The sequence below is a fragment of the Carassius auratus genome, chromosome 2 (assembly GCF_003368295.1).
Source record: "Carassius auratus strain Wakin chromosome 2, ASM336829v1, whole genome shotgun sequence".
NCBI lineage: Eukaryota > Metazoa > Chordata > Actinopteri > Cypriniformes > Cyprinidae > Carassius > Carassius auratus.
In genome coordinates, this window is record NC_039244.1 from 24,451,530 (window position 1) to 24,477,225 (window position 25,696).

The 25,696-nt window shown below is 36.2% G+C and overlaps 3 protein-coding genes across 4 annotated transcripts; 1 reads left to right on the plus strand and 2 right to left on the minus strand.

The window, feature by feature from the left end:
- Window positions 1-1,269: 1,269 nt before the first annotated feature.
- On the minus strand, window positions 1,270-6,868 carry LOC113038023 (protein FAM78B-like). The gene is made up of 2 exons (XM_026195279.1): window positions 5,660-6,868; window positions 1,270-2,890 (listed from the first exon to the last, which is right to left on the minus strand). Exons 1-2 carry the CDS (start codon window positions 5,992-5,994, stop codon window positions 2,368-2,370), a joined length of 858 nt encoding a protein of 285 aa, XP_026051064.1. The 5' UTR covers window positions 5,995-6,868; the 3' UTR covers window positions 1,270-2,367.
- Window positions 6,869-8,207: 1,339 nt separating this feature from the next.
- On the plus strand, window positions 8,208-15,614 carry LOC113038039 (UMP-CMP kinase). The gene is made up of 6 exons (XM_026195280.1): window positions 8,208-8,466; window positions 10,264-10,410; window positions 10,755-10,907; window positions 11,891-11,967; window positions 12,195-12,291; window positions 14,683-15,614. Exons 1-6 carry the CDS (start codon window positions 8,326-8,328, stop codon window positions 14,722-14,724), a joined length of 657 nt encoding a protein of 218 aa, XP_026051065.1. The 5' UTR covers window positions 8,208-8,325; the 3' UTR covers window positions 14,725-15,614.
- Window positions 15,615-18,295: 2,681 nt separating this feature from the next.
- On the minus strand, window positions 18,296-24,439 carry LOC113038055 (B-cell lymphoma 6 protein homolog). Of its 2 annotated transcripts, XR_003274733.1 has the most exons (10): window positions 24,334-24,439; window positions 22,656-22,823; window positions 22,345-22,566; window positions 20,867-21,574; window positions 20,686-20,777; window positions 19,450-19,608; window positions 19,240-19,370; window positions 19,023-19,160; window positions 18,750-18,929; window positions 18,296-18,714 (listed from the first exon to the last, which is right to left on the minus strand). XR_003274733.1 is itself a non-coding variant. In XM_026195281.1 (9 exons), the coding sequence occupies exons 2-9, from the start codon at window positions 22,817-22,819 to the stop codon at window positions 18,813-18,815; spliced, it is 1,731 nt and encodes a 576-aa protein (XP_026051066.1). In that variant the 5' UTR covers window positions 22,820-22,823; window positions 24,334-24,439; the 3' UTR covers window positions 18,296-18,812. The 2 variants fall into 2 exon arrangements, 1 of the variants encoding a protein (XP_026051066.1); XM_026195281.1 differs by having other exon boundaries at window positions 18,296-18,929.
- Between the last annotated feature and the right edge of the window lie 1,257 nt (window positions 24,440-25,696).

Below are 25,696 nucleotides of genomic sequence, written 5' to 3' on the forward strand. Positions count from 1 at the left end.
TCGTCTAGATCAGTGCTCCAAGTTTTAGACGTACTGCATGCATCTCAACTTCCAACGTAACTTTCCTTTGAAAGTGATTTTAGGCGAAGCATCAGGCATGAATAAATGCTCTGTTAGATTTAAGAGTTAGTCATTATTATTTTCTGTTATATGTCCGGACTGGATACCACCTCTTCATTTCCAACCAGTCCAATTCAGTGAATAATGAAACAATACAGTTCACTAAATTAAAAGCATGCAAATAATGAATATCAAAAAATGTATTAGTAAATTTAGCAGGTTCTTATGAAAGCATCAGCCATACACTTAATACTGTATTCATGTTGGTTTGTCATTGCCTCCACAGAATTTATACCTCTAGAGAAAGATGAAACCCATGGTTCAAAATTAATTTTTTGATTTCTTTTTTAGATAATTTTAAATGATTTTGCTTTGCATACCAAGACTGCAGTTTATTTCATGATACTATAAAATCTTGCAATAGTTCCACTGTTTGTATTTAAAAAGCTCTGTAGTGAAAACATTATATTGAAAGATCAAAAACTATAGCAACAAGGGATTTCACATAGACAGAAGTTCTGACCAGGTTTCATTCAATTTCAGTCAGTGCTTGTGTCACCCTCAAAAGCAACCTATTTGACAGAATTTGTTTGTAATGTTGGCTAAGTGCTACATTAAGCGCCACTGACCTTAGAAGAGATAGTTCAGCCCAAAATGAAAATTCTGTCATAATTGAATCACCTCAATGCTATTCCAAACCTGTATGACTTCTGTTTTTTCTGTAAAACAAAAAAGAAGATATTTTGAAGACACCCCCCCCCCCACCTTTTTTTTGGTACATAAAATCACTGTCACTGAGGTGCAATGTTGTTTTGAACCCTCTACCCTCTACCAAAAATTAAAGCATTTTCCAAAATATCTTCTGTGTCCCAAACAAGAAAAAAGTCATGGAGATTTGGAACAACACAAAGATGGGTAATTAAGCACAGAATTTTCATTTTCATGTTTACTTTTTATCCCTTGAAAGGTAAACCTGACATTTGTAATGGAAACTCAGTTTCATCTGTGTCATAATGACCCAAGGAGTCTCAGTGGGAGAGGACGGAGTGAGACAGCTTGAGAATACAGAGAGGGAGACGCGGATGTGGAATGGCACAGATGGAGTGTGTATGGCTTGTGACTAATCTGGTGAATGCCTATGGTGCAGCACCAACTGCTTAAACTCAAACGGACTCATAAACAAACTCCTATCGACTCGCTGTTGCCCGGATGTGTCTGACTGGAGGAACGGCCCTACTGCATCCTCGGTTTAACCATATACACTTCACCTCAACTGGCACTCTGTGGTCTTTTTCATCTTACAGCAGGTAAAAGATATTTGCTAGCATTAGAAATGAAGTCACAAGTCTGATATAAGTTTTAAAGAGTTATGCTGGTTGGCCTACAAAGGAAAAGAGTTCCTGCTGGACCTGCGGTGACCTCTCTTGGTTCTTTTGACGCAACTGAATTCAATTTGTCTTGTATAGAATCAAACATTCAATCTTTTTCTTGCATTATATAACGTGTGTCCTGAAAGTTTAGGGCTTTTTTGCAAAAAAACTAAACAGAAAACGTATAACTGTAAAAATATTATCATTTTTTTCTTAAAGAGATAGTTCACTCAAAATGTAAAAATATGTAATCATTTACTCAGCCTAATGTTGTTCCAAAACTGTTCGACGTACTTTCTTCCAAGGTACACAAATGAAGATATATTGAAGAATGCATTGAGCTATTTTTTTTCCATATTATGATAATGAGATTCACCATATTTGATGTAGTCTGTGTATGAATGTATTTATCAATGATTCTATTTGAGAGTGAATAAAGGCCTGAATTTTCATTCAAAGTTATCATCTTATTTCAGAGGACTTGAAATACACCATTCGAGCTGCACTGATTAATGTTATGCTTCATTTGTGTCATATTCAAAGACTTACAATTTTGAAACCCATTGGCTTTCATTGTCTAAAACAAAAATATCATCTTTTGTGTTCCGTAGAGGAAAATAAAACCTTACGAGTTTGTAACAACATAAGGCTTAGTAAATGTGATTTTTTTTTCGGTGAACAATTCCCTACATTTGGGCGGTTTATTCAAACCGGCACATTTAGTACTAGTTACTCCTGGTCAGTTGCTAACCAAGTACTTTGAAGTTTAACGATAGCAAAACTTAATGGTGCACACAGAGAATTCTCATCTCGACAGTCTAGTTCAGAGGAATTTAGAAACCCAACAAAACTGGGAAATCCACAGGGCAATCCCAATATCCAGTGTCCAAACAGTGCATGCAGTCTTCAGTGTCCCATAGGCACTGTTAAGACACCCCTATTTGGGTGGTATGACCACCAGAGGTTGTCCTCTCCTGGGCCTCCACATCAGCACCTGGGCATCGTTGGCATTGGGCCTGCCCAGCGCGTTAGGCGGGATGGGTTCATTGTTGCTCAGAATATGCGGTTGTTCCTGGTGCGGTCGTCCCATCAGTTTGGCACGAGTACAAAGTGGCATGGAAGGATCCACCTCAATGTCTACGCGCATACGCCAGCGCACCGTCTGAAGAACAATACGCTCTTTGGTGTCTGCGTTTAGTGCCACCAGCCAGGTTATGAAGCTCTGGTCTCGGGTGATGTGCGTGAGCATGGGCGTGTTGCTGTTGCTAATGGGCACCGCCCAAGTCACGCTGGGGTAGAAGTTGTCATTCATGCTCACCCTTAGCCGGGACGGCTTGGACGTGGGGCCTGAGAGGGTCACTGTTTCAGTGGTGTTACCGTACCAGGGATAACTGACACCGTCAGAATCGCTTATGGCCTTCACCCGTCCTTCTCGAAGCTCAGGTAATTCCCAGCTGGACCTGCCAGAGGAAAGAAGCAGAGCGGTCAGGAAGGACAAAAGAGGCAAAGAGCGGCAGTGCCTTAATACATCAAACGAGCAAACAAGGTAAGTGAATAGAGATGGTGAAGGTGGGTGAGAGGACCTGCTCATTCAGTTATGGAAAAACAGTGATTAAAAGACATGGGATTGTGAATGACAAATTCATGAATGTGTGTTTTTTTTTCTTAGTTAGCCTTCCCACTCATTTTAATTATCTCCTGCTAAGCTTTCTCATTCAGCTTCTTTCCTACTCTGATGCTCTCCCTGTTGATCTTGTATTTTAGGGTTACGTTTAAAACTTGAACCACAGAATTTCTCTCAATTTTAAGGGGCATGTTAGGAACAGCATTAGGACTGATTGAAATGTTGTTCCATGACCAAAAGAGATCCAGGATTAAATTCTACTTGGAAAAACCATGGTCCGTAGATAAGGATTGGGCAAAATTCTGAATTGAAGAGTTGGCTACCTTTCAATTCATGTGTAGATTTAAAATGAACTTGGCACAACTCACCGAAGGTAGAAGTGGAATGACAAAAAACACAATTTATTCAAAGAAATTCAACATTTAGTGCATTCTGGGTGATGAATCATCTGCCCCTAAGACTTATAAACCTTAAAAGTTTTTTTTTTTTCTTTTTTACTTTTTCAAAACTTCAAAACAAGGCTTTATTATGCCACACTGTAAAAATTACCTGTAAATGTTACAGTAAAATTCTGGCTGAAGCGTTGCCAGCCAGCATGTTTTTACTGATTACAGTAAAGAACTATTTTTTAAATTGCTGTATTTTTTTTTTCACAGTGAACTACTTTAATGTTTATATGCTATATTTAGAGGATGGATGTAATATGCAGTATATATTTTCCTGTTTGCTGAATATTAATGACTGACAGCTGAATTTTACATTTAAACCATTAATTAACCGCATAATGTTTTAAACGATATTTAACTGCATAAAATGTTGTAGGTCGCATTACTTACGTCACCTATTATTTCACAAAACAAATAATAATTTGACACTTCTTAATTTTGAAAAACAGGTCAATATTTATTCAATATATAGCTGTCAATTTGCATGAAAGAAATGTCATAAAACAGTGTGTTTAGAATTATTTTGAATTGGAGTTAAATAACATGGTCATAATAAAACGGTTCTAAAAACCACAAAAACTGATGAATTTTCACCACTTTGCACCACTTCATGAACAGTACAACATGGCCAAACTACAAGGCCCAAGTAAGTCCAACAAAAGTTTGGATCAAAATAAGGATAATGGTTCAGCTCCAGATGTTGTTCCATCCCAAGGTGCAGACTAGAAATATAAAAAAATAAGAAAGAGGGCAATATATTATACGACAAAACATAATGATACAATCAAATATATGGATGAAAGATACAGTTTAATACATATAGAGAGTAATAAAAAGGATATAATTAAAAGAAAAATGTGTATGAGTATTTCTTACATTTCAGAAATTCCACTGAAAATCCTTTAATTTGGAAAAAAAAGAGTTGAAACATGAGTTCATTTCAACCTATTTCTGAACCATTTGCCCTGTCATTTTCAATGGCACTTTTCCTTTCATTTCTTTGTTCCTCTCTCTGGATTAATACATACAAAGCGCCTAAAGGTTGTGTGGTATGTTAACCACTTTAACAGCACAGTTCAGATTTTACATGACACACACTACACCGAGGCTTTAGTGGCATTTTTATTTCGCCACCATGTTAACAGATTACCGCCTGTGCAAATTTGATTTGCACCATAAAATATACACAACAAAGTGTGCTGATCAACATGTAGTTACTGTAAATGTCATTGAAGCATGTAATTCTTAACTGACCAGTGCTGGGGACTGTGTGAAATCCTACCGCGACTCCACGCAAGTCTCCTTCATGCCCTGTGGACCGAGGATGCGTGAATCTGGGGTTACAAATACGAACCGCAAATCTAGATACACTACTACATTTACATGACAAATAATAAACTGAAATAATAACTCACTTACCACAGTTCTGAATCCTTCCTCTTGTCGATTTTCCTCGTCCGTTGAAGATCACACAATGCCTCTGTAGATCACGTGACCTCAGAATGCATCGCTGTTTACAGCAATATGCTGTATTATTAGAAAAACAGCTGGATGCTGTAATTTTTACAGCAGTTTGTAACAGTGCAACATTTATAGTTTATCTTTCAATATAAAAATATAGTTTGATTGTATGAATGACACTTCTTTACATTCACATTTGAATTGCAGTTCTGCATCCTGTTTACCTGGCTGCGGTTAAATGCAGGAATTCACGAGTTTTGAAAACATTCAATCTAAAAATCGCTGGGTTAAATACAACCCTGTGCTGGGTGAAATATGGACAAACCCTGCAACTGGGTAGTTTCGACCCAGCATTTGGGTTAAATGTTTAACTCAGGGTAGTAACCCAACCGCTTGGTCAAAACAACCCAATTGCAGGGTTTGTCCATATTTATCCCAGCACAAGGTTGTATTTAACCCAGCATTTTTTTGAGTATGGCACACAACCCTTCAATAATGAACAGATTCTACAAAGATATAGAGATGTCAATCTGCACAACCTGACACTCACTTATTTGACCACAGATGACCACAAACCCAACAGAACGACCAATAAAAATGAAAACCTCCAACATTTTGTTTCTGTTTATTATCTATATCATGTTAGACCAAATGCAACTTGAGCTTGTCATTGTTTGTTTGGTTTATTGATTACTCACATGCCAATGTCACCATATGTATTGAAGAACTCCATTTGGGTGCACGCCTGAATCCAGCCCACAGTCCATGTTTCGTTTCTAGGAATCGGGGGCATCACGATCCCAGCCGATGCTCTGAAGTACGGGGTCTTGTATCGCAGGACAATGGGCGAATTCTCCTCAATGATGGTCGGGCATTGGTCAATGGAGGCTGAGACCTCATATACCACTATGTTCTCCCGTCGGATTCGGGGCTTGCAGGCGATGCTTTGAATGCAACCCATGGTCCTACTTATTAGGGGTGTCAATGTGGCCAATGACAGAAAAAAGAGCATATATTTAAGCAATATATTCATTGGCACTTTTTACATCCCTTGAAGTGCTGATAGATACTCATTTTCATTTCCAACTTAATATATTGTAGATAAATCCTCTGGGTGAAAGCAATAACAAGCATGACTGCTATAAAAAAAACATGTTTTGTTGCATTCAGAGCGCCCGTGTGTTGTTCTAGCGCATCTTTGAGACAGACGCAGAAGTGTAACGGGAACACGGTGCTGTTGTGGAGCTGAGGGTGTGTGGATGATCCGTGTCGCATGCTCCCGAAGCGCTGGAGTGCCGCACTGCCCTTGATGCACGTCCCCAGCAGATGTGATCCGGCCTCCACCGATACGGACACCCGGTGTGCGCCTGTTTCCCGTCCTCCTTCCAGATTACGCGCCCGGCTGTAGCTCTGAGCCCTTTGGTCCTGGTTTTTCTGCTGGGCTCGGGCATGTCAGTGCTGAAGAGGGAGCCGGTGCTGCATAGAGAGTGTATGGTGGTTATATTTCCTCCAGGTGAACGACCTACCCAACATTTTGTTGATGCGGCTCCTTTTGAAAAGGGGGAAGCGACACGCAGACGGATCCAACCAATAATTCAGTGCATCTGATTTACAATGCAAACTTGGCTCGGTTGTGCTTCGTTTAAAAACGCAATTCTTGTCACGGGCATCACTGGACTAATTGTGTGTTCTCCTTTGTGCTTGACCATCCCTTATATCCATAGCGAAGACACCTATGCAAATCTATGGAGAACACAAAGATGGTGATAGTAACAATAATAAACACAGCGCATGCGATCCCGCTGCAACATTATATAGCGCAGTGATTTTTAAATATATCCCTACAATGAAAAAGAGCAGAGCATCTAAACGCAGACATGTGCTTATATGGTCGCTGTTCAGTTGCAGTGAGGTGCTGATCGGTGTTGCCAGATCGCGCGAGAAAAACAAGCAATCTGTTCCTGTTTACATAAACACTGGATAAAGCGATGCTAAATTGTAAATTATTATAAAAAAAAAAAACTTTTTTTAAAGCTAAATATGTGAAAAACGATCTCTGTCGTGCTTATGGATACAATATTTAGTATAAGGATTATTCACACCTTATAGCCTACTGAGAAAACGGTTCTTTCAAAATATGTAGCCTAATAAAGGTTTTCAAAGTTTAACTTTTTAAGCTTTTTCACATTTCCGGATTTCTCAGCAGCAGAAGTCGTCATAGTTGGGTAAACTTCTGAAGCAGTGAATGGGAGACTACCACACACACACACACACACACACACACACACACACACACACACACACACACACACACACACACACACACACACATATACATATATATATATATATATATATATATATATATATATATAAATATATATATATATATATATATATATATATATATATATATATATATATATACCATTTACATTTGCTTTAACAGCAAAAGAAAAACTTCTCGATAGTGTTTTCACGGCTTAAAAAAGAATAAGAAAGGATTCGGTCAGTAAAGAGTAAGATGTCAAATTTACCATAACTCCTAAAGACGCTGTCATATTAGAAGCACCATTGCGTTAGTGTTAACATTTTTTTTATGCAAATGTAATATAAAACAATGTATAGTGTTATATATCTACATATATTTTCAAAACAAAATGAAAATACAATTACGATGCTGATGACCACTGAAATGTGTCAGTCTTGTGAAAGGGATTCATATCAGGGTAGCGCCATATTTATTATTATTATTATTATTATTATTATTATTATTATTATTATTATTATTATTCAGGAATGAAAACGATGCCGTGAAGGGTAAAAATACATTATATTCCATAGGCTGTGCTGCTGTTTATCAAAATACCAGTTCAGCTCATGATATGTCTTTACTAAAAATAATTTAGAACAAAAAAGCTGTGTGTTGTAAAAATAGACCCTTCCTTTGAAAACACAGAAATTCTGAATAGTTAGTCATACTTTGTGCTATTATGATTTATTGTAATATATTCTATATATTTTTAACATTATGGCAAAATCTGGGAATGCTCGTATTAAAAAAATAAGCAACTTAATATATGTATATATCCTGTCGCTTATAATAAGCGGACCTGGCAACACGGGTGCTGATGCTGGTGCGCGCACCCCGGGCGAAGGAGGGGTGCGCGCTCTAGAGAGCGTTCAGAGCCATGGGCGTCTTTCAAGTGACGTCCGTAAATCCTCTGTTCTCTGATTGGTCGGACACGTGTACGGCGGATGTGGAATCTGCCCGCCGCACTTCCGTGACACGCATCAGCCGGTCGTTGACTCGCAGGGGTCGATGTTCATTCATTAGTGCAGCTCTCTCTTATCTGCTCGGTGTATGATTGTGACTCTGCTGCACAGGCTGAAGGAGCTCCCACGCGCTGTGCACAGGTGGAGTGTGATGATGAAGCCGCAGGTCGTGTTTGTTTTGGGCGGGCCAGGCGCGGGGAAAGGGACACAATGCGCGAGAATCGTGGCGGTAAGAGAGATGCAGCATTAAGTCTTTCATCATATTGATTGAGAATAGCTATTTAAGCGTTGTGTATAAGACAGCGAGGCTTTATTGGGCTGGTAGAGTGGTAATGGGTTCAGATTAGATGTAGTTTAAGTCACAAGGATCGTTCATTTCCGCGATTCCTCTAGACATTTCAAAAGGAAAAGTCATTTCCCAGTGCCATTAGGTCACTATGTTTCCTCTGACCTGTTAGTATGATACATTTGATGGGATTTTGATATTTTTCTCAAAATGTAAATCTAAGATTGAGTTCCCTGGAATGTTTCCACATGCATATTCATATATCCTGGTTATGAACCGGACCTGTGTTCAATCAGGTCCCACCCTGCTCTCTGTGCAGTGTTCAGTCATGATTTGGCATCAGCACTGAGTAGAAGGGCATATGTGTGAAACCTAAAACTGAAATGACTATACATGATATTACAGTATAAACAGCAATATTAAATCATTTCTGAAGGATTCATGTAAAGACACTGAAGGCATTGAATACTGATGTAATGCGTTCGCTGAAAATCCACAAAAATAAATAAACTAATTGTGCTTTTTGAATTTTTTTTCTGAGCTAAAAATAAGGATAACACCCACTAAAATATCACAAGAATATGCAGATAACATTAAAAGACTATTAAAATTAATCACTAATTATTTGCTAAAGAAAATAATAACTCTTTATCAATCTTGGCCTCTATCTTTCATTCACTTCAAGAAGTTTTTAATAATTTAAAATATAATAAAATTTAGTATGATCATTTTTCTTTTATATATTTTAGTAAACACTGGTATGAATAAGTGTGTTGTTTCATTTTTACATAATTATATTTGTTACACTGAATGGCGATGGAACATTATTTGAAACTCTTGCATTTAATATGCTTCTAGTGTATATAAAATCACTTTTGTAAATCTATTTCGATGCTGACAACAAAATGGGGCGTCTTGTGACCATGGACCGCAAAACCAGACTTAAGTTTACATTTTTGGAAATTGAGATTAATACATCATCTGAAAGCTGAATAAATCATCTTTCCATTGATGTATGGTTTGTTAGGATCGGACAATATTTGGCCGAGTTTCAACTATTTGAGGATCTGGAATCTGAGGTTGCAAACAAATCTAAATACTGAGAAAATCACCTTTAAAGTTGTCCAGATGAATTCTTAGCAATGCATATTATTAATAAAAAATCAAGTTTTGATATATTTACAGTAGGAAATGTACAAAATATCTTTACTTAATATCTAATGATTTTTTTCATAAAAGAAAAATCGATCATTTTGACCCATACAGTGTTTATTTTGGCTATTGTTAAAATATACCCCGGCGACTTCAGACTGCTTTTGCTATATTTGCAGTAACTGGAATTTTTTTCTAAATCGCCTATCCGGTTAATTTTCATTTGAATATTGTTTTAATAATTGGAAGAATGGTTTAAAAATAGTTCTAGATTTAATAATTTAGAAGAATAACGTCATGCCACAACATTCCATATCAACTGAACTGTTGTTTTTACCCGAAAAAGATCCAATCTCTGTTCTCATTCTGGAAAGCGGTTTAGTCCGTACCTTTAATGTCAGAAAAAAACTGGCCTTCCTGTTCACTTAGCAAACCCATACACACCTCTCTTTTTCCCCCTTCCCATCATATAAATGACAACTGTCATATTCCATCAAAGGAGCTTCTAATCTTACGGGACTATAATGTTCTGCATTGAAGATCGTAATATGTGATGTTTTCATGTGACTGTGTGTCTCCTGCGCTCAGAACTACGGCTACACTCACCTGTCTGCCGGAGACCTGCTGAGAGAGGAGCGCAGCCGCACCGGCTCACAGTTTGGCCAGCTCATCGACTCCTACATCAAAGAGGGCAAGATAGTTCCTGTTGAAATCACCATCAACTTGCTGAAAAAGGTGGTTAGACTCATCCGTCCTGCTTAACAAGTCAAAGCACTCGTGATTGTAGAAGGAAACTGGAACATGAGCAGGAAACATTTTCAAACTACTTGATGATAAAAAATCAGGGGAGGAGAGTTCAAAGAGCGGCTCATAATAGCCGTAAATAGACCGGCTTGTCTCATAATAGGCATAAATCATAAACCTGATCCCGTTATGAAACCGACAAGCCTCTTTAGAGTCAAGTTAGTATTCTAATTGACCGGCCTTTTCTGAGCAGGTCAGTCGTTTATCTGATCTGAAAATGGATGTGTTCTGATATTTATCTTTACTGAAAAAACAACATCTTCTGTATCGATCAGGCGATGGAAGAGACCATGAAAGCCGATGAAAAGAAGTTCCGCTTTCTTATCGATGGTTTCCCACGAAACCAAGACAACCTGCAGGGATGGAGCACGGTCATGGACGGGAAGGCAGATGTCAAGTTTGTGCTTTTCTTTGACTGCAGTAATGAGGTGAGGGGGAACTACCATCACAGTGCCATCTGATTATTGAGTTATCATTTGGAATGAATAATACAATCATTTTTGAGTGGTGTAACACAATGGTTCAGTACATGTCTTTGTTTTGATGTCACAGCAGGGAGGAAAAAAGAAAAATGGTTTATTAATTAACTTTTTTAAAATTATTATTATTAAAAAGTGGTTTACTGAAAAAATTGTTGCTCTGACTTAAAATAAATTACATTTAGGATGAAATGTACCTCAGCTGTAAACTATAGATTGCCCTATTACTTGCACATTAATATTAAAAGTTAGAAATTAACAACGGAGTACAACATTTTTAAATTAAATTATTGATTTTTATGTATATTAATTAAATTGTAAGACATTAAGACATCACTAACAGGTTAATGTTTAGGCTTATTTAGCGATATGCTGTTCTCTAGAGTTAATTTCTCTAGCAAACAATCAAGCTGTGGACACTAAATGACTGACCTGAGGTATGTAGTGCTGTGTGTCATTTTGTTTATAAGCTGTTTTACTGTTGTATTTCTGCAGTTGAGACACAGTTGAGATGTTCGTTCATGTTTATTTCATGCTATAACTAGTGGTAAAGAGGAAGGGGAGATTGCATTAACTCGTGCTTCACACTGGGATAAACAGAGGTGCCTTTACAGCGATCGCCAAAACAGAGTTTACCATTTCAATTTCCTGGAAAAAATGGCCAGAATTTAAAAAAGTCGAGACTTATCGAAAAAACTGTACGTTTCCAATTAAGTTTGTCCTGTACACCGGCATATCGAATCAAAATGCCTAGTAAATAACATTTAGTAACCCTTTTTTTAAACGACCATAAGAAAATTATTTAAAATGGATGACAAAAAAAAAAAATTTAAAACAAAAAAACAATTAATCAATCATAAACACCATAAAGTTCACATTCACAATTTTTACTGTCTACATAAAATGTGATTTTGAGCTGTTGTGTTTTTCAGGTGTGCATTGACCGATGTCTAGAGCGAGGCAAGAGCAGCGGACGCACTGATGACAACAGAGAGAGTCTAGAGAAAAGGTGGTACACCCCATTATAACAGTCTCAGATATATTGAGCTACATGCAAAGCATGTAATATGATTACTGTATTAATGTTGGCAGACCTCAGAAATTTGGAAAATGTGTCAGTCACCATATAGTTTGGCATTATACAGAAATGGATGGAGTCTCACGGTCATGTTTCCAGTGACTGCTTGTGCTTTTGATTGCTTTAACGTTTGCTAACCATTCTTGCTTAATTTTCAGGATCCAGACGTACCTCCAGTCCACACGGCCCATTATAGAGCAGTACGAGAAGCAGGGGAAGGTGTGCAGGATTGATGCCTCCCGATCGGTGGGTGAGGTATGGCTTGTTCCATTATATGTACTGTTTTTAAGCATGATGTTTACTGTAAAGTTTTGCTTTAAAGGGGTCATATGATGTTGCTTAAAAAGAACATTATTTTGTGTATTTGGAAATGCATCGATTTTTCTGTCTGAAAAGTGAGGTGTGTCGTGATTGGCTGTTTACCTCAAGCGTGTGATGAAAAGGGTTACGCCCCTTAACATACTGTGATGCCATCTCCCAGCACAACCAGACAAAAACATTATTGCATTTATTCATATTAATAAAAAAGGAACAGGAACAGGAATAGTTCACCTGCTGAAAATGTACTCAGGCCATCCCAGATGTAGATGAGTTTGTTTCTTCGTTGGAGCAGTTCTGAAAAGTAGCATTGCATCACTTGCTCACCAATGGATGCTGTGCAGTGAATGGGTGCCGTCAGAATCAGAGTCCAAACAGCTGATAAAAACATCTCAATAATCCACACAACACCAGTCCATCAGTTTACGTTTTATTGAAGTGAAACATTGCATGTTTGAAAGAATCAAATCCATCATTATCCGTCAAGATTTTATGACAGCCACCACTAAAATGTTTATATAAATAATAATAGTAATAATATATAATTGTAAAGTTAGTATTATAACTTTATGATTATAAACAACTTTGTGTAATTTAAGCGTTTGCATACAAATCACTTCATTTTGACTTATTTTGAATATTATAGTTATGTCTTTCAAAAATATAATGATTTGATAAAACATAGAAAACAAGTAATCATATTGGTTTAGTGAACAAATATTTAATATTTATATCATGTAATAAAACAATATAATCCTAACGTATTATATCAATTGCCTGCAGAGGGCGTCAACAGCCTGATGATTGTTTTTATACTTTACAAATGTCCACTTAATCTTTCCTATTTGGCCACTTCTTTATGATGGAAATGCTACAGCCACTGATGTGGACATCACAACATGCAATCTCAGAGCGAGGGGTTTAACTTTTATAAAGTGGATGTTAAACCTGCAGTGCATAATTCAATCAATCGAATCGCAGCCTTTGTGAATTCACAATAGCAATATGGTTTATGATTTTTAAATGGGTTTAATATTTTGTGCAGCCTTAGAAAACAGTCTTATAATGCTTTTTGTGGATTCTCGTCTGTGGAATGTGCCACTTTTGGTATTTTGACAGTTATAAAATGCCAACAATTATTATTTTTTTTCTTATAAATCTTATAATCAAGTACTCAGATTTGAACAATCAGTCGTGACAGCCCTACTCTCCTCTCGTGTATATTTTATGACATTAGTTGAGAGATTTTTTTTCCTTGAAAAAATTTGCAGTGTACTTTACCTGATATACATCCAAAATAGTGGTCGACCGCTATGTGTTTTTTTGACAGCCGATGCCGATATCTTGGAAAGCAGGGGGCTGATAGCCAATATAAAGCAGATATCTTTTTTATTATTAAGATATTTGAAATCATATGACAATGGATTAAAAAATAGATGTGTAAAATTAACATATCAAATTATACTTTAGATGACAGTATTTTTCACAAATAAATAAACATTTAATAGAAATATAATAAGAAAGGAAGTAATCACTGTAACCAACAGGGCACTCAGTATTTTGGGAAGTTTGTGTGCACTGGGAAATATATTTTTCAAATAAAGCCAGAGTGAAAATGACATGAATATGACAGTGGACGAACGCATAAAGCGCAGCATAATTTGAAATCACGAGTTTAAAGTTTAAAGCATTCAATTCACACGGACCGAGGGTTTGAAAAAAAAAATTGTTCATTAGTCATTCAAAGATTTGTTTAAATTATATAAATGCGTTTTTCTTTATGCTGACGGCAAACAAGTAAGTATTATAATGTTTGCTTTTCTAGTACTAATAGGCCTAATATAAAAGCAATCTTCATATTATTTTTTGTATACATTAATTCCGTTTAACCGATCTGATTATTAGACAGACTTCTATCCGTATTAGACAGAACTGTTAGTGACGACTGCGAACAAGAGAGAGTGTGAGCACGGTGTACACCGTCAAAATAAAAGGACAAACAGAAAAACGTATCAGCTGATGCCGTTATTTTAAAAATGCTAAATATCGGCCGATATATCCGTCGACCACATGTGCAAAATCTGAAACGAATCGCAAGTTTGTCTCAAAATCAAATCGAATCGAATCATGACATGTCAAAACCCAGTCCTAATATTGATGTGTTATTAAATACAATAATAATTAAAAAAATTATTAATACTAAATTAATACTACTCTTTACTGTGCTATAGTGTAGTAGAGTCAAATAATAAATATTGGTCCATCTTTTTGAGTTTCATATTGCTTGCTTTTACCTGTTTTTCTTTTGTTGTTTTTTTTTTTTTACAGGTGTTTGCAGATGTGAAGAACATTCTGGATAAAGAAGGCTAAGCATCCACAGACCAAAAAAAAAAAAAAAACGCATTCTGGAAAATGATGGTGTCTTTGTTGTCGGCGGTGCTATGCCTTCATGTATCAATAGCTACATTTTTACTCATTCAACAGTAAAATAGTTGGTTTTTTTTGTTTTTTTTTTTTTTAAGAAGTGAGAGAGTGTGTGCTCCTATCTATGTGTGTAAGTCTGAAAGAAAAACACTTTTGTTGAGCAAACGATCCATGCTTGCTCAATATTACACTGAAGAGGAACAATGTTTCAGCAGAGAATTAAACCAGTTTGAGCAATAATGTTCAGGGCACTTCTATAGGAACAGAACACACACGCTTCTGCTCTTAACTTCAAGATAGTCTTCTGTGTCTCATGTGTGAGAAATGTTTTGAAACGTCCATCTTTCAGTGTATAAAACAAATAAGCCAAGAACTGAAATAAGCCAAGAATAGGTTGGAAGTCTGTTTCATTCTCTAAACTAATGAGTGATTCTAAATGACCAACAGGAAGTCCGAGTATCTGACCTGTTTGTGTTATATTTGGTGAGATGTTTCTCTTGTTTTGTATAGTAATCCACAGCAGGATCTGAGGACTGTTTGCTGGCCACCCAATAGAGAGCTGAGTTTTAGCTGTATGTTTTTCTTTTATCATATTGGGCTGCTGTGTTCCAAACACGTGCCATCTTTGCTCAGGCAGTAGATTTTAAGATGTGGGGATCGGGCTCATGCTTTTATTTGATTGTCTCAGGCAGCATCTTTGGGGTTGTTTGTGAATAAACTGAATTTGTCGTATAGATGTGACGGTCCAGTAAATAGCACCAAACAATATAAGAAATATCAAGGATGACAGAACCCTCTGAAAAAAATAAATGTTATAATGTCAAATGTCTTCTGACTCCAGTCTAATGCTCTGTTTTAATTTTGTAAAAAATTTGTCAGCAATTCAAAGATGTGCACTACAGGAGAAGAATACATGCCTTCTTGATTTAAATGCTAGTTTCACATATATACGGCAGGCACTATTATATGCATCACCGAAATTATTCATGAAATAAATTGAAAATGTAAAAAAAGAACCAGTAGTTTGTCTCTTTTTAGCAAAATATATATATATATATATATTTATTTAAATTGTTACTTATATTTCTTAAATTCATTTTAGTCTTATATTTCTAAGATCAATGGTTTGAGGTCATTTTTTTTTCAAAGATTAAAAATAAATATATTAAATGTTTTCCATAAAAATATGAAGCAGCACAAATGTTTTCGATATTAAATAAAATCTAAACATGTTTCTTGAGCAGCAAATCTGCATATTAGAATGATTTCTGGGGGATCATGTGACACTGAAGAATGGAGTAATGATGCTGGAAATTCAGCTGCGCTTCACAGGAATAAATTACATGTACTCACATGTGTAATGACAATAATGTTGAATCTAACCTCATCTAATAACCTGTTAAAACTTGATGCTTGTCAACAGGCAGTCTAAAAACTTCAATCGGGATATGACTTGTTTGGGAATTTCTGTTCTTTCACACAGAAAAGATTCAAATATCTACAAAATCATGTGCACAGATTGTTGGACAGTTGAGGAAATAATGGAATAATTGTAAAGGTTCGGGCCCTTTAAATTCACTGTGAGCAATCTGAGCTTGTGAAAGGACCTCTCGTGATACTTTCACCATCTAGTGAGGAAATATGATGGATCATATGTTCATTAGGGATGTGCATTTCAAGCAGAAGTAATAATCGATAATCGCTGGGTATTATTCGATTAGAAGTGGATAATCCCCCCCCTCCCGCGCATGCACTCACGCATAAACACACCCATTTAAAGAGAGGGAGAGAGACTATTTAGGCTTTCAATCTGTATGATAACAAACTGTTTAATTCATTAGAGAAAGGTCTATCCTAACTCAAGCCAATTGATGGTTGTATGATTGCTGAAACACATTAATATAACATAACCGAATGATGACACTTATTACAGTCTGTCTATTATCAACTGCTCAAAAAGCTGTAGGAGCTAGCACATTTCTCTTTTTAAAATGAGCATGAACATTCATAGCTTTTTCTAAGATTAAAACAGATTAATTAGGCTTAAAACACATTACGTGCTAAAACAGAATATCAGCCCAAGACCGTGAGTTGAGCATTTTTGTCAGTTTATACTTCTCCAAAAAAAAAAGAAAAAAAAATTGATTAGCGTCATAATAGTTTCGGAATTAATTCAAAATTATGACAATTAAATCATGGTACATTGCATGAATTAAAACTGAATATATTACACCTACTCCGCCAAAACGAAAAGCAGCAATAGGCTTACTGACGATTTTTTTTTTTTTAAACTCGAATTGATTTATTTCACGAGACAGTAGTTCGTATTAAATTGTTCAGTTTTTTCAACATGCATTCAAATATTTATTCGTTATTATTTTCGCGCTGCAAATATTAAACAGGAAAATATAATTGATTCACATGCTGCATGAAAGGAGGCGAATATCTCACTACAGATTAAAGAGCATAAAAAACATTTATTGTTTGTATTTTATCTTAAAATTGACAGAAGCCTGAGGCTTTGTGTTATAATAAAAAGTATCAAAGCCCAAAGCTTATTGCGATTAAAACGTTACATATTATTTCCAAGCTTTTATACAATAATTAAAAGCTTGTGAATAGTCACATAACGTTATTTACTTCAGAAAAATCACCATAAGAGAGTCGAATTCTTTTAATTGTTTAAAACATTTTTTATTCCTTCAACAAATAACAAATAATTTGAATGCAGCTAGCTCGTAATCACGACTTAATACGTGGGAAACAGGAAGCTTCTCGTTCAGCACAGTGGAGTGCATTGTTTTGCTAACTTTGTGGTTCATTATTTTGAGTCGTTTGGGACGCGGTGACATAGAAGCAACTCTCACAACATATTGCTTTATAAATCTATCGCATTTGCCGCTCAGAAATGTTCTCGTAATCATGCTGCACAGCTGCAGTATCAGTAGTTCCCTGCTCCAGCGCGGTTAGGGCTCACACTGCACTACTGCACCCGAAGCTGAACCTCCTCTGGTCCCTTAGAAAAAAAATCACACTGCCTAATCATAATCGGTCATTAAATAGACTAATTGAATTTTCAAAAAATCTTTTTCCAACATCAAGATTTGAGGTTAAAAATTTCTCTTTTAGAGAAAAGTGCATTACTATATATTTAAATAGTCCTGTCAAACGATTAATCACGATTAATCGCATCCAAAATATTTTTACTTAATATATATGTGAACTGTGTATATGTATTATGTATACATAAAAATACACACACATGCATTTATATATTTTCAGAAAAATAAGATTTTATATATATATATATATATATATATATATATATATATATATATATATATATATATATATATATATATACATATATACACACACACACACCCTGGGGTATTATTTTATATATGAATTAGGGGGATTTCAACCTAATTCAAACTATTAATATTCTTTTTTCTTATTCTTAACTCTTTAATATTCTTAAATACGTGAAAAAATAAAAAACAGATCTTTGCACTCATTTGTTTAGTATGAAATATTTAATTGCATGGACCTTCGGCCCTCTAGTACCAAAAACAGCTGTACAAATACATGTAAAGACCACAGAACTGTCAAACAGAGTAGAGCTTCCTTAAAAATACCACACTGACAAAACACTGCAATTGCATAATTATTTGTACCAATATTCCTTGTTTGTATATTATATATATATACAGTGCATAGTTTGATTGGAGAGGGAGTGAAATAGCATTCTTAATAAAAATAAATACTAGAGATAAAATTATGCTCAATCTAACGAGAACTTGACGTACATCATGATATTTGGGTGAAATCATGCAGAATGTGCTGGTGAACTAGTCCATATTTAAGAGATAATTTGCAACGTCACCATAAGAGTAAACACTTTTGCAGGCATCTGTATGTTCTGATGGCTTTTCTGTATGTTCTGATGGCTTTTCTGATGGCTTTTCTTTTCTGGCTGTACCACTAAAGGAATTGAAAATGCTTGTCGAGTCTCGAAATAGCTTCATGTTTTTTCAAGAGGTTCTGCTTCTGCGATACTGGGCCTTGGTGTTGGTGACGGCACCATGCTTTTGTCGCAGATGCAGACGCAGCTGACTCTTGTGACGGAAGTGCAGGTCACAATTCTCACACTGAAACGAGAAGCCAAGAAGATTTCACATCAAATGCTTTCTCAGTTCTAATATTCAATTCTGATATGTGAAGAAATGTGACGCGGTGCTCACATGATAAGGTTTCTCTCCCGTGTGGATTCGTAAGTGACTCTTCAGCGTCTGAAGGTGGCGGAAGCGCGTGCCGCAGGTGTCACACGGGTACGGTTTCTCTCCGGTGTGGATCAGTACGTGAGCCCTCAGATGAGCCACCTGAAAACGACGACAGTAGAAGAAGCGTTTGTTTTGCATCATCACTGTACAGAAACACGCTCTGAGGGTTTGTTGTTACCTGGACGAAGCGCGAGCCGCAGGTTTCACATTTGTATGGTTTTTCTCCTGAGTGGATCCGTGAGTGTGTCTTCAGATTGGCGGGTCTGTTGAACTGAGCTCCACACACGTTACAGCGATACGGTTTCTCTCCTGCAACGAAAAATGTAAAACTGTAACACACGAGTTTGAGTGAGCTCCATCGCAGATTCCCAAAGAACTGCAAATTTACCAGTGTGGATGGTCTTGGGGCTCGCTAGGTTTCCATTATAGCAGAACATGGCCTGACAGCCGTCACATTTGTACGCTTTTCCGTCCTGTAGCCATCGTGGCTTCTCTGCGTCAGATTCGCTCTTGGACTCGCACTCGTTACAGTAGAGTCTGTCCCGCTCTGCCAAGACAACAGAAGAGCTGTTAGCACTGTAAAGATTTACTTGTTCAGATTGTCTTCAGTATGCACTGTATCCAAGCTGGCTATGATAATAATGATTTAATAACAATAAGAACTTTTGAAAAGTCTTTTATCCACAACAATTAGTAGTAGCTGACATTGTGGGAAAACTTGGCTGTATTTTTCATATTCATGCATATATTGTGTCCAATATTGTTCAGCGCACATACTGACCAACAAGGGGCCCCGAAGAGAAAAAAAACAACAACAGAAAAAATAATAAATAAAAATAAAACTTTTAAAATAATATATATATTGTAATATTATTAATATTTTTATATTCTTTTATTTGGATCCAAAATGATAAATGTGGAATGCTAAAACGTACATTCACAAATCCTAATATTTATAACATTTAACACTCAAGGATAGAGAAAACATCTTTGTTTCTATATTTGCCTGCTATTTATAATGGCTGAAACTGAACCGCATTTTGCTAATCTTTTTGCATTCTTCTATACATCACGTAAATATATAACACACACACATGATTAAATATGACTATAATTATTAAAAGATGTTGCATGTACAGAACTAGTATTTTAATATTTAGATTGTTTATTATATATACATCACTTACATATAACACACATTTATAAAATGTAATACCTAAATATAATAATAAAGTAATTTAGTAATTTCTGATTTAATTCAGCAATTAATAATTACTAAAACATTCAAATAGTTCATTTTGAACTTGAATTTTGAACGTACTTGAGTTTATTTATAAAACTAAGAAACCATCTGTGGCATAGACTTTTGTAAATAGTTGATAATAATAATAACTACTATTATTGTTATTATGTAAATACTAACTTTAGTTATTATTGACGAATAAATGTTATTATTATTATTATTATTATTGACTAATTTCAATGCTAAAAGTGTTTGAGTTAACACATCAGAGTCTTATTGCTATTATTAGTTATATGACATTTTTAAATAGTTATTAATAATTAATAATAATGAATGCTGGATCCAAAATCCATTTCAACAATTTGAAGAAAGTGTATTCACCTGATCTTGTGGCTCCCGCGCTGCTCTCCTCGGCCAAAGTGTTGGGAAGCGAAAAGTCACGCTCTTCTGTTTTGATGCATTCATCTGTAGAGCTAGAAACACATGACAGCATGTTTAGAAATGCTGCATCGAATGCTAATACTTGCTAATACTGCCATCCTTAACGTGTGTCTACACTGACCTGCTATCCATAATGAGCTGCCCTCGGCCTTCATTGTTCTTGTGGGTGGATTCTGTAACCGTGTGGGATGGAGTGAGTGAGCTGGTGTCAGTCGCTCCGTCTGTGGAGTTCAGCACAATGAACTTGTACTTCTTCCAGTTGCGGATCTTGGGGTGACTGATGGAGCTGGGAGGAGACGCCGCTCCTCGACTGCAGCTGCTGGACTCTGCGGGTGAGTTGGGTTGGCAGTCGGATCTGAGAGGGCTCTTGGGGCCGCCGCTGTGACACGGCTCAGTGTTCTCCACCTCTGAATTCAGAAGAGGGGTCTTCCTGTATCTTTCAGCTGGAGCTGAATGAAAGAGCACAGATGGACGGTTCCTCTCTTCTCTGGCTTCCGTGGCTCCTCCGTTAGTCTCGGTCCGAGCCGAGACTCCGCTGTCTGGCAGGGAGTGCTGCTGATGGGCTATTACACCCGTCTTCGGGATCTGCCAGAGGGGGTTTGTGGTCTTGGAGGTGTCCACGGGGAGAGGCAGACGTCTGTAGAAGCGAGAAGGGCTTTCTGTGGAAGTGCTTACTGCATAGTGCAGGCTGGGAGGACCATAAGTGCTGAAGTTCATGCTGGATTGGGTGTTCAGGGCATCGCTGAGGAGGAAGGGGGCTTCTGAAGATGAATTAATTCTGCCGTGATTAACCAGCATCTCTGCTCTGCTCTGCTTTACACACAAGCCCCTTTGAGAGAACCAGAAGATGACGATAAATGTGTAATAAATAACAGTGTCCAAGATCAAGAAAAGGAAATCTAGGTTTAAACATGTGACAAGTTGCGTTTGTTTCTGTATGTTTTGAAAACCTTACGATGTGATTTGGGGCAATCACGTAAAAAAAAAAAAAATCACTTAACATATTTTTCTTACAGCTTGAACGTGTACAAATGAAACTTCTCAAAAAGTATTCAAAATTAAGAAAAAAAAATATAATATATAGAGGGGCTGCCGTTTTTACTTTTGTTTGTTTATTTGTTTATTAAAGTTTTATGTTTAGATGTGCACCAGTTCCCACCTCCTTCTTCCCAATCTACGAACTCTGTTACATATACCATTATATTTTAATATTAAATATATACATATTTAAGAATATCATGAAATATTTTTTTTTGGGGCCTTAGAGCACATCGTACAAAATAGATTAATTTTTTTCAAATTATTCAATATTTTAAGAGACTTCTTCTCTGCAAGGGTCTGCTCCTTGATACGTTCCCATGTTTTATGCTTTATTTCAACATGTTTTTTTTGCAAACATTAAATTGATTTGATATTTTTCCCATAAGAAATAATAATAAATAATGATGCCAATCTACTTAAAAAGGTCCCTTGACACATTCTTTATATGTATACATATAAAAAGTTAAATTAAATGTATGTATTTCTGAATTAATAAATAAATCAAATATTACATTATTAATTAGTCACAAGTCTGTATTTGAATATGTAAGCACTCACCTGGAGTCTATGAACCTCTGGCATGTGTCCATCACATGCTCCATCTGTAAGTATGTGGCTGTGTTGAGGATGGCTATAATGAAGTTATCTTTAAGTGTGAGGCAAGATGTATACATAAACTCCAACAATATGGCAAAGCCATCAGGGTCCACCTTTGGATCTAAACTTATGATGCTCAAGGTACTTTTATAAGCATCTGCAAACATGGAGTAGAAGAGGCCACTGGGAAAAAACAAGATGCAATACAAATGTCACTTGCTGTGCATGTCATGTATTTAACATTTTGCAAAATGCAAAAACCAGAGTGCTACCTGCATGCCATCAGAACTGTCTTATGGGCCCGAAACTGCTGCCCACCAACCACAATGGTGACATCGGTCAGGATGTTTCTGCTGCGGAGGCGGTTGAAGTTGAACAGCACATCACCAGCATGGCGAGTGAACTTAATGCAGCCGTCTGCTGCACTCGACATCATTCACCTGCACACAAATCATTCAAAATCAAACAAAACTAAATGCATAAATAAATACCCATTTGGTTACTAAACAAAACTAAAAAAAAAAAAAAAAAAATATATATATATATATATATATATATAATTAGATATATATATGCTAATACACTAAATCTGTGTAGTTATATCTAATGTTATACAATAGACTATATTACCAACCAAAAGTCTTCATGTCAAAACTGACGGTGTGCAAGTTTAGTCAAATGAACACTAGATGTCCACAAACTACAAAGTTGCAAACTGAAGATATGACCGACATTTACACGAGGCCTAAAACATTTTGTATTTAATATTATTTGAGAAATATGTAATCCTTTAATAATTACGTCTCTGTAGTAATCATTTGCTTTGAGTTTATTCATTGTATTTCATTTTAGATTGTTTTAAAGTAAAAAATAGGGCATCAAATTGATGTTTTACACATCGAATCTTTAAAATCCCTTGCAACTACTATATTCATATAATGCTCATATTTACTAACGCTTTTACTGTTATCAGAGATGCGATACCCCAAATATTCCGTCTAAGTAGGTTAGGCATCTCTCAAGGTTTCATACACAACCCCTGAGTCATCATATTAATCAGATCTCCATGACGACGTCTTTAAGCTTTTGATATTATTTTCAGTAATTCTGCATGACCTTTACTTTACTTTAAAAACACATGCATTTACATGCATTTAGATAAACATCACTATATAGGGCGCAGTAGGCTATTTGATTTAAGACACCTGCGTGCAATGCAAGCATGAAGTCTGTCCTATGAGTGACACTTGTTGAGCAGCGAAGGTTCATGTTGATATATTAAACATCGTGTTATACTCGAGTATTATGAGGAGAAGTTTAAAAGCCACGTGAATAGACTCTGTTACAGGTGTTTGGTGTAACACGAGCGTTTCGATTTGATTCGGTAATGTTTCAGTGAAACAAACACTACAGTTATACGTATAAATAATCGCAATCGTAAAAAAGCATAAAACATATATGTATTTTGGATTTATTTACATTACATTTTTCAGTGAAATAGATCAGTTTGAGAGTTCACTAGCATGTAATCACATTTGCATGAGTTAATATGAAAAGTCAGATAAAAACTATTCAAATACAGCAGTTGTGAAATTAAAAATTACTGACGTTATACGCGTCTACAGTTTTATGACTACCCAGGTTGTCTATTATAAGTAATTAACTTAGTTTCCCGCCCATATAAAGTTGCGTAAACCTGTCTTTATTATACAACGCAGATCTTCCTAATCTAATGTAACTCCATACAGAGTGAAACTGACATTGAAGACGAATAAGATTCACGCAATTAGGCCAACTAAAGTCGAGTTGCGTAAGTAACACCACAGCTCAGTCTCAACACAAGAAAGTATTCGGGTTTTAAACAAAATAAACATCAACTACAGCAATAACTCGTCTCTATAGAGCGTCTCGTGTTTAGTCTAGACTTATTGCTAGATAGAAGAAAATCACCTGGTGTATTTTTCTTGGAAGTGTCCACCGAAGACAGTTCTTGGAAGAACTCTTCTGAGAAGACGCAGTTCACAATTCTCGGAATTTTACCAGTGGACTGTACCACTGACACTCCGGAGGGGGTGCATCCGAACACCCTGTCCTCGCGCTTCTGCATTGCTAAACTAGCTCTCAACGGAACTATCACACAAGTCATTCTAAACACGGTAAACCTAACGTGTATGCTTAATGTTATTGCTTTTAGCGCCTTATTGATTAACACCGTTGGAGTAATTATGCTCCTCTCCTCTGTTGGGAGTGGTTTGCTCCAGAGACGCGGTCATAAACTACGTCACTCGTCCTCCCACCCTTTCACTGCTGTAAAGATGAGGCAGAAATGGTTCCTCCCGATATGACCCCTCCATTATAATGTGTACATTATGTCATGCTGAATTAACTTGTTATTGTCGTCATAAGCTACATATAAGTCTTATGAAGATAAATCACTTTGATTTACAAAGTAAATCACACAGAAGTACAAAGATCAATCTATTTTTGTCCGTCCGAGATAAGCTGACAAGTACTATTTTCCATGTCAGAATGATGACAGAAACTGTTGGATAATTCCTCAGTTGTACGTTAACTATAACACCATAATGTTATTATTATTATATTATTATTATTATTATTATTATTATTATTATTATTATTATTATAATGTTATTATTTAAAAATGTGTGAGTTGTCTATTTCATAAAAGGTGGAGATATTTGTTCCAAACCAATAAGCTTGTACTGAATGCAATTTTGGATATAGATAAAAAGCTATATTTGTATATCTGCAAAATCAATGACTAAAAATTAAACAAGAACCTGATTAAAAAAAAAAAAACTTACAAGAAACAATTTCTCTGTATACACATACCTATTTTAATGAGTCAGCAGGGAATGTGTCAGCATAATATACAAATTTACTAAACATTGTTTATTATTATAGCAAACAACACATTTTGATAATTTAAGCAGGTGTTATTTATAAATGTCAGAATTTTCATTTTTGGGTGAATTATCCATGTAACATTACCATCTTCAAATTAGATGCTCTCTAAAGTAGCATCACAAGATCTGGGAGGTAACAGATTAATTACACCATAGAATTAAGATGCCATCTGAGGCAAATAAGGACTCTCTCTCTCTCACACTCTCTCTCTCACTCTCTCTCTCTCTCTCTCTCTCTCTCTCTCTCTCTCTCTCTCTCACACACACACATACACACACGCACGCACGCGCACACACACACACACACACACACACACTTAAGCTCATGACTGCTTCAGGAGTGTACTGTAACTTAACACTCAACAAAGCAGCTATTCAGGACTATA

Coding starts and splice junctions, on each gene's coding strand:
- LOC113038055 (XM_026195281.1), bottom strand. CDS start 22,819: ATGATGTCGAGTGCAGCAGACGGCTGCATTAAGTTCACTCGCCATGCT. Junction 20,778..20,866: donor CAGCTCATTATGGATAGCAG/GTCAGTGTAGAC, acceptor ATGTGTTTCTAG/CTCTACAGATGAATGCATCA. Junction 18,930..19,022: donor CGGGAGAGAAACCTTATCAT/GTGAGCACCGCG, acceptor TTCTCGTTTCAG/TGTGAGAATTGTGACCTGCA.
- LOC113038023 (XM_026195279.1), bottom strand. CDS start 5,994: ATGAATATATTGCTTAAATATATGCTCTTTTTTCTGTCATTGGCCACA. Junction 2,891..5,659: donor ACATATGGTGACATTGGCAT/GTGAGTAATCAA, acceptor TTCCTCTGGCAG/GTCCAGCTGGGAATTACCTG.
- LOC113038039 (XM_026195280.1), top strand. CDS start 8,326: ATGATTGTGACTCTGCTGCACAGGCTGAAGGAGCTCCCACGCGCTGTG. Junction 8,467..10,263: donor AATGCGCGAGAATCGTGGCG/GTAAGAGAGATG, acceptor TCCTGCGCTCAG/AACTACGGCTACACTCACCT. Junction 10,411..10,754: donor CCATCAACTTGCTGAAAAAG/GTGGTTAGACTC, acceptor TGTATCGATCAG/GCGATGGAAGAGACCATGAA.